The sequence below is a fragment of the Pinus tabuliformis genome, chromosome 7, assembly GCF_031772625.1.
Source record: "Pinus tabuliformis cultivar Carrire ecotype Pingquan chromosome 7, CPIR1, whole genome shotgun sequence".
Taxonomy (NCBI): domain Eukaryota; kingdom Viridiplantae; phylum Streptophyta; class Pinopsida; order Pinales; family Pinaceae; genus Pinus; species Pinus tabuliformis.
The window spans coordinates 835,569,152-835,578,672 of record NC_142293.1 but is presented as its reverse complement, the minus strand read 5'-3'; the positions used below and the strand labels follow the sequence as shown (position 1 = coordinate 835,578,672).

At 44.0% G+C, this 9,521-nt stretch overlaps 1 protein-coding gene across 1 annotated transcript; it reads left to right on the top strand.

The window, feature by feature from the left end:
• Positions 1-1,339: 1,339 nt before the first annotated feature.
• On the top strand, positions 1,340-2,344 carry LOC149250216 (uncharacterized). The gene has a single exon (XM_089453578.1). The coding sequence runs from the start codon at positions 1,340-1,342 to the stop codon at positions 2,342-2,344; it is 1,005 nt and encodes a 334-aa protein (XP_089309704.1).
• Positions 2,345-9,521: the final 7,177 nt, after the last annotated feature.

Below are 9,521 nucleotides of genomic sequence, written 5' to 3'. Positions count from 1 at the left end.
TGCGTAGATACACATCATACGCCCGCATCTGCGTCTTCATGCACCTGGACAAAGCTCTGCCAGAATCGGTAAGTCTCTCTCACCGTGACTATGAATGGATTCAACCTTTAGACTATGAACATGTCCTGTTTCCGTGCCGTAAATGCCATGCCATAGGGCATATTTTCAGAGACTGTCCCCTAAATGTCAAAGCTAATGCTCCTGCCCCCTCTGACACTCTGGCCCATGATGGCTTCACCAAAGCCCCTAACCGCAAACGAGCACATAAAAAACCAACAACAGGGAAGAAACCCCAGCAAAACAATACCTCTGATCCAGCGGTCAGAAATAGCTTTGAAATCCTAGCTCAATCTACGGAAGAGCAAAACCCATCCTCAAAACCCAACTCTGCTCTCCCCTCCTCCTCCACCCAGCCACCTCCTTCAGCCCCCTCCTCTGAACCCCCACCACCCAAAGTCACCCTAGCAAACCCCATGGAAGGTAAAGAGAAGCAGGTAGAAAAAGACAATGAAATGGAAGTAGACGGATCTTCAGATCCCCTCCAAAGCTCAGATATTCCCACAGAAGAAAATAACCAGGTGCAACGGATGGAGGAAGAACCAGAAAGCATAGATCTAAATGGAATACATATATTAGAACTAGAAGCAGCATGCAAAAAGAAGGCCTATGAAAGTATCCCAGAACTTCAGCTTAAAAAACTGGAAGTAGTCATTTCTCGAGCCTACCATCAGTATCAGCTCGGCATCCAATCAGGAAGTCAATGGGATTTATGCCCTACCCCAAAAGATTCCAAAAAAAGGGGAAGAAGAACTGATCTCCAACGGACAATAGCGATAGGGAAAATATTGGTGGACTCAGGCAGGTATGCTAAGCTTACGAAGTAGTATAAGCCCTCCACCAATAGTGAATCATGAAGCTCATTTCATGGAACCTAATAGGGCTCAATAGCCCAGGAAAACTCAGAATGTTAAAAAATATGATAAACATGGAAAAGCCGTAAATATGCTTTCTCCAGGAGACAAAATGTAACAGCTCAACTCTAGGTACTATCCTCTCAAAGGCTTGGCCAGGATGTCAATCGGTGGTTGTGGATGCATCCGGCGCATCTGGGGGGCTAGCCATTGCGTGGAACTCTCAAGCACTTACTCTCTCGGACTTTCACGCTTCTCATAATTTAATCTAGGCTGCATTCCACATTATTGGCACTAATATTCATGGGAATCTCTCGAATGTCTACTTCCCTCAGGAAGCAGGGGAAAAAATTGCTCTCCTCCACACCTTAGAAGCTTTAAACTTCAATAGAAGGTACCCGCTTTGGATTATAGGGGGGGATTTTAACATGATTACAAAATTGGAGGAAAAGATTGGGGGCAGAAACAGATTGGAACAGGAAAACACCCATTTCAAAGACTTCATCCAGAACGCCTCTCTAATAGATCTGCATTTCTGTAATGGCACTTTTACGTGGAGCAATCGAAGAGCAGGCAGGCATCAAATAGCCTCCAAACTGGATCAGTTTCTAATTTCAGACAACTCGATTCATCTAGGGGGAGACATATCAGCGGCCATACTTCCACACTCAGGATCCGATCACTGGCCTATTGCTCTTCAATGGCAACGTCCTGGCAGCACCACAAGAAGACCTTTTCGCTTCGAGGAATTCTGGTTTACCCATCCCTCCTTCAAAGACTTTGTTCACACAACATGGACAACCTTCATCCCGCCAGAAGGCTCCAAGATGTACCAGTTCCAACAGAAACTCAAACATCTAAAATTCAACCTTAAGCGATGGAATAGTGAGACCTTCGGAAACATCTTCAAGGCGCAACATGATCTTCAAAAAGATCTGGCAGAATTGCAGCAAGAAATAAGCACAGGAGGCCACACAGAAAGAACCCTTGAGCAGGAGCAGCACATCCACAATCAGCTGGAGGAGAGAAGAAAGCAGGAGGAGATATATTGGAAGCAAAAGTCCAGGATCAGATGGTTGAAAGAGGGCGAACGAAACACTAAATTCTTCCACCAAACCACTGTTCAACGAAGAATGCGCAATAACATCCCTTTCATACAAAAACAAGGAGGGGAAAGGGTTGAACAGCATGAGGAAATTGAGAAGGAATTCCTCAATCACTTCAAGCAAGTCCATCAAGAGCCTGAAATCAACAGACGTCCTACAATTGACAGAATCACACACAATGTGCCAAAACTAATCACGGAGGAGCACAATGAACTTCTCCTCCGTCTAATACTAACTCAGGAAGTGGATATTGCTATGGCCCAGCTTAAAGATGGAAAAGCTCCTGGCCCGGACATATTCACCACCACTTTCTTCCACAAATTCTAGGAGCTAATAAAATTGGAAGTCTGGCAAGTGGTAGAGGAATCACGAGCACACCATTGGCTGCTTCCCTCTCTTAACTCCACTTTCATTGCCCTAATCCCTAAAGAGGAGGACTCAATCACCCCGGACAAATTCAGGCCGATTGCTCTCTGCAACGTAATATACAAAGTCATCTCTAAAGTCATTGCAAACAGGTTAAAGCCCCTCTTGCCAATGCTCATTTCTCAGGAACAGTCTGGATATGTGGAAGGGAGACAGATTATGGACGGCATTATCCTCTCGCATGAGATCATACACACTCTCAAGCATTCAAAACAGGCAGGTATGCTCCTAAAACTTGATCTTTCCAAAGCATTTGATAAGCTCAGTTGGACTTACATACAGCAAATGCTAATTGCTTTCGGATTCAGTCCCACATGGATCCGTTGGATTATGAGTCTAATCTCCTCCACCTTCTTCTCCATTCTCGTGAATGGGATCCCCTCTCACCCCTTCTCTCCCTCCCGAGGTATAAGGCAAGGTGATCCCCTCTCCCCCTTCCTCTTTGTTTTAATGGCTGAAGGCCTGGGACGTCACATTAAAAAAGCCCTTCACTCACATCAGCTCAAAGGCCTCTCCATTCATCACTCGTCTGCCATCTCTCATCAGCAGTTTGTTGATGACACTATGCTCTTCGGCTACCCCTCTGTCCAGGAAGCCTCCAGATTTAAAGCCGTGCTCAATGACTTCGCCGAAGCCTCTGGAACCAGCATAAACAGCTCAAAATCGCAGATCTTTTTCTTCAATACCCCTCCTGTTGTCAAGACTGCAATCGTCTGAATCTTGGGATTCCCTATTGCCACCCTTCCCTCCAAATACCTTGGAGCCCCCCTAACTGTCTCTGCCATCAAGCATTCCTCTTGGCGCAATCTAATTGAGAAGCTCGAATCCCGTCTCAACCTATGGTCGCACAGAGCTCTGAACTTAGTCAGTCGCGCAGTGCTCATAAAGTCTGTCCTTCAAGCAATGTCGCTGTACTTATTCTCCATCCTTGCTGCGCCAAAGTGGGTCCTAAAAATATTAAGGAATCTTCAGAGAGGATTCCTTTGGGGAAACACTGCAACTAATCGCAAATGGGCCCTGGTAAAATGGAGCACAGTTTGCAAGCCCAAAGAAAAAGGAGGCATTGGCCTTAGAGATCCCGAGCATAGCAACGCCATCATGGAAGCCAAAAATATGGTGGCAATTGCTCACCAGCCCAAGAAAACCTTGGGTCACAATTTGGACGGCCAAGTATGCCAATCACCGACCCTAGGAAGAGCTCATCAGATTCACGCCCAATGATAAAGGATCGCTAATTTGGAATGCAGCCAGAGAACACTTCCAAATGATCCAGAAGCACAGTTTTTGGGAGGTTAGAAATGGCAACACCACAAGATTCTGGACAGATGCCTGGAATCAAATGCCTCATCTCAGCCGAGTACTTAACCTGCCACCGGACATCATTAGGGAGGAGCAGCAGCAAGCAAAGATTTGGCAGTACTGGACCCAGGAAACTGAGAAGGGCTTCAGGATTTGGAAACCGGGCAACCAAGTAATCACAAATGAAGATCACCAAATTATCGAGGAACTGGATAGGGAACTGAGCAAAAGAAGAATCAGGTACGATGAAAGCAGAGACATTCTAAGATGGGGTTACCAGCTGAAAGGAGCCTTCACCACAACCGAGGCCTACAAAATCATTTGCAATAATTCCGATCCCCAGGACCCAATCTGGAGCAAAATCTGGAGTTTTGGCTCCTGGCCCAAAATCTCCCATTTTCTCTGGTTGGTAGGACATCAGAGAATTCTAACGTGGGACAAGCTCAGGAGCAGAAATTTTCACGACCCCTCCGTTTGTTTCAATTGCAACGCCCACGAGGAAACTCTCCAACATCTTCTGGACTCATGTCCCTTGGCCAATCAGCTATGGGAAAAGGCAAGCTTCAGATGTCAAAGAAGATGCAGGCTCGAGAATGAAATCACTAACTCAATATGTCAGTGGCAACGATACCCTTACAAGAGTGAAATCCTCAATCATCTATGGAAACTAATTCCCGGGCTAGTCCTATGGAGCATATGGAAGGAACGAAATAAACGCATATTCAAAAATCAGCGCTCTTCGATAGACAATATTTGGAACCTGCTCTGTAGAAATCTTCAAGAGACTCTTATGTTAAGATCTTGGAAGAAGGAGGACTGGCCTACTCTAGATAATGAGAAAGCCATTCTGGAAAACTGGCAAATACATCTTCCTCAAGGATCTCACAAGCAAGGCCATTCTGAAAGCAACACTCAAAAAAAAGTCACATGGACTCCCCCACCAAAGCATACGTTCAAACTCAACTTTGATGGCGCCTCCAAAGGGAATCCCGGACTTGCAGGCTTTGGCGGAATAATACGGAATCATGAAGGTGAACCCCTGATGCTGTATTACGGAAACATTGGATGGGACACCAACAACTCAGCTGAGTTAGAGGGGCTATGGCAGGGACTCCTTCTTGCTTGGGGTCATAACTTCCATCCTCTGGAGGTGGAAGGAGACTCTCAGATCCTCATAAATATGGCTAAAAATCTCCTAAATGGATCTCATGCCAGGAAAATAGCCACCAGCTGGAGGCTCGAAGCAAGACTGGAGGCCATAGAACTTGAGCTCCACAGAAACAGAGCTATCACCTTCACTCACATAAAAAGGGAAGGTAACAAGGTTGCCGACTTCATGGCCAATGTGGGGGTGGAAAATGACAACTCTCTAATCACAGGGCAACTGAATACTATTTTAACCCATGACAAAGCTCAAGAATGCACACATCTGGTCCAAAAAGATGCAGCTCCCCCGGATGCGGGTGTTAGTTAGGATGGGACGGGAGTGTGCCGCAGGCCATATGCCATCACGTGGCAGACGTCGGAGGTAAGGCTGGCATAGGCGTTGCAAGCAGCTGGTATAAGTCTATGCAGCAGAGCATAGTAAATGCCCTGCACGGCTATTCGGCTCAAGTGGAGGTTGCAGTTATGGCGGGCGCGTTCCAAGGTGAGGTAGCTGAGGCTATAAACCATGTCGCTGCGTCAGGTCAGGGAATGTTGCTGGTTCTTCCTTCTGGCAGGTCTCTGCAATCCCAGATGCCCTGCCTCTCCGTCTCCGCCGGGATCTCCTCGCTGTCTGTTTGGGTTATTCCGCAGTCTGTTCCTCGCGCTGTCTGTTTGGATTATTCTGTGGTCTGTTTGAATTTCCTCTCCTCGACCCCTGTAAGGATGGTGAGACCTCGACAGCGTATGCTTAGCCGTCGAGGCACATCCAGAGGAGGAACCTCTCGCAGTCACGATGTAGATAATTCCGTCCACTGCTGTCATTGCCATAACATACGCTCCACTGGAGCTAATCCGCTTCATTCTAGTCAATTCATGGATGCTGGTGCATCGAGCTCAGCTTCCTTGCCTGCCTTCAGCTCTGCTATTTTCAACTTTAGCAGTTCCATGAACAGCCCCCAGATTAGTGCGCACGTTTCGGTCCTGTTCATTGAAAATTCCCAGGAAGACAATGACTCCCTGGATGATCATGGGCAGGGGAAAGCTGACAGCAAGGGGCAAGAAGCAAAGGATCCTGAAACTGGCCCTGAGAAAGAAGTAAAGGACCCTGCCTCAGACCTGGAAAATGTCTCGAAAAGCAGGCTGGATCAGAGGGCGAGGACCAGCGAAGCAGAAGACACTGCCCCCACTACTGCTGAAAGGGAGGCTTACGGTTGGTGCCGGGTAGAGGAGGTGCAAATGGACGAATAGCGATGCCCGAGCTCAAGGTTCACATGGCTCTTCTGTCTGGTCTTCTGGTCTCTAATGATGTCTGTATTAGCTTAGTTTTGGCATCAGTGCTTTTTGTTTGTGTCCTAGAAACTTCGTTAATGGGCTGGATAATGTTAGTCTCCCCTGCGTGGGATAATTCAGATTTCTGGTCGGCGCCCCTGCGTGGGCTAGCTCTTTTGGATGGTTTAGATTCTCTGTTTGGCGCCCCTGCGTGGGCTAGCTTTTTGATTGGCCTCAGCTGCTCCTGGATGATATTCCCAGAGCCTGGTTCTCTCTGTTTTGTCATGATGTAAATTTTGTCTTCTGTACATAATATATTAGCATAGTTTTACCGAGAAAAAAAAAAAAAAAATTGTAGTTTAGTTTTGTTTATTATTATAAAAATATGTTTATTATAATCCCACCAAACCCGAAGGTCCCCATATCTAGTCACCACTCAATGTTAGCTACATGTCTGATCCATCATATCTCCTCTCTTAACATCCTGATCTATAGTTTGTTTCGTTGTGACATGCACACCCATTACCTAGGCTAGGATTGATGCAATTGGGGTTTAGGTTCATGGTTCTGGACCCAAATCTAACATTCCCCGTTTTACCCATCTAAACAAATAGTCCAAGGAGAATTGTGTCAGCCTGCAACCTTTCTGATAATGTCATGAAAAAGGGGCATCATAATTGGGGATTCGGTGGGAATTCCTCTACCCTCTCCACCTCTAATTGGTCCACGAAGGATAATATGAGATTCATCTCTAGTCAAATCACCCTCCCTACACCTAATCACGATAAGGCATGATTTGAGAGAGCCAATCGAGGCCTGCCACATCTAGGTTTCCCATCCAACCAATGTATCGATGCTTAGGATTTAGTTATAAGTTAGGTCTTCATGCACCTCCATTGCACCGCCAACGAGCATGGGATCCTTCTAGGTTTGGTAGTAAATATTTTTCAATCAACATGATATAGGCCAACATCCCTACATGGCCTTTAGGAGTTGTTAGCCTTTACAGGTGCTACCCTCCTAATCTTAGGTCTGAAAATATCCCCCCCCGAGTCTACACAAGTTGTTAAATACCAGAAATACCTTGAGGAAATTGGAACCCCTCATTGATTTGCAGACCAAGGTGTGATCTCAAGCTCCTAGGGTTGCATCTAGTGGCCCTTCGAGGCTTATAAAAGATCTCCGAGACTACTGGAAATGCAAGGTTACTTGCATCTATGAAGGAAATTTTAGGCTACTGTAGTTAGGAGAGGTTATCATCCTCGACATTGACACCCACCTACCAATATGGGACATAGACTTTTAACACTTATATAAGCATACATCACTGAGACCTATATGCACAAACATTGCCAATTGGTTATCACTATTGTAATTATCATTCTGTAATAAAGGATTTGTCCGTTAATGGTCATGATGTTTGGCTCTATCTCCTGAGCTATTTTTGAGGTTTAGCACTATATATTGTTACTTAATATGCATGTTATTATCATAGACAAATATTTCATGACAACCATTCTAAACCAAGAATGCATTACACCCTTGTTTCTCATGGTTATGAACACTATTGCAATCAAGTATTTACAACACATTCACATTATCATTTTCAGCACCATTTCAATCTAGAAATGTAGACACATATTCATTAACACTACAAATAAATAAAACACTTATCTTGAAATATCCTGGGAAACTGAGTCTGGGACAATGATTCTCCACCCAACCTTAGACATCTACTACTAATATTACTTGCAGTGGTCACCCCTTAGCCATATTACAGAGACTAAGGGGCTTTCTTGAGAGATAACACCAACTTCCAGTTGAAACAGGGACTCCAGGGGACCTCTCTCCTCCACCCACAAACCACACATTAATTAATAAAACATAGGAATCTAGAGAGTCCAACTGCCTCCACCTTGAAATAATAATGGAATCTAGAGAGTAAACTATCCACCCTTAAACACACATAGTGGTTTCACGCATTCATGGGAGTCCATAACACACTACAAATAAAAAACAAGAAGGTTTCATAGGTTCTCCCTCTAATAATCCAAGGACACAACTCTCCACCCACACCACTAAGGGAATCTAGAGAAGACCATCTCCACCTTATGGCTTTACAGTGACTCTAGAGACATTGCTCCTCACCAAGGAGAAACCATCTACTCACAAATCTTGCCAATAGAAAGAGAAAGAAAACTCATTGTCTTCTTCTCTTTTGACCTTGTTCTCTATCTGTTGGAAAGCTTCCACCTTCCACCCTTCTTCCTGATGAGTTTGAATTCCTCCTTTTTGTTGTTGTTTTTCTTGTTGAACAGGGGTTGACCTCTTGTACTTAGTTCCTACATTGTTTATGCCACATTAATTATGTCCTTTTTACCTTGTGGGTATTTCTTAAGGTAGAATGGCCTACATACCTCCTTACAACTCATATTAAAAATTCATATACAATCCATTAAGGCCTCACTTATGATATCTTTTAATGGATAACCTAAAATAGTTCAAATTTATTACATAAGAACCCATAGCAGTCTCAAAGAAGAAACCTTCCAAACCTTTGGAATCTGTGTCCCTTTGATTCAACCCATTTAATTTTATTTCTATGAAATCTTTACAATGTGTGTCTCAAGAGAACGATGGTTGGGGTTGTCACATCCTAGAGTGCATTTATTTGAGGCACACAAAGCCTACGATTTATCCTATGAAATCCATGTCATTTGGAGTATTCTTGAACAACAAAAATATTATATGTGAAAATTTAAAACTATTTAACTGTATTAATGCTGTGAGTAAAAAAATACTCTCTAAGTAGAATCATTCAATTTGGTCTTGAAATGAAGGATGGGCTTAGCACATCTCCTTCATATCTCTGTCATAGAGGTCAAAATATCTTCTTCATGTCTTTGTATAATATTTTCTCATATAACATATAAGAAGGCCGAAAGAGGTCGTTGTCATACCCAAGAACTGAGGCCCATCAGGGCGTTGTTACACCGCAAGACCGAGGTGCAATTTTGTAGACCCATAGGATGTAATGATCATTCTATCATTTCCAATTAGTTATAGGTCTCGGTGTGCATTTATTTAAGGCACACAAACCCTTCATTTTAGCCTATGAATTCCATGCCATTTGGAGTATTCTTCAACAACATAAATATATGTGTGAAAAGTTAAAAATATTTAATTCTATCAATGTTACTTAGGAGTAAAAAAATACTCTCCGAGTAGAATCATTCAATTTGGCCTTCAAATGAAGGTTGGGCATGCATTTTTGTGTAGCAGGCCAAAATTGTCTTCTTTCACTAAAACACATGCCCAGGCTTCATTCCTTGGGAAATCTGATGATTCAAATTGTGGATTGTTT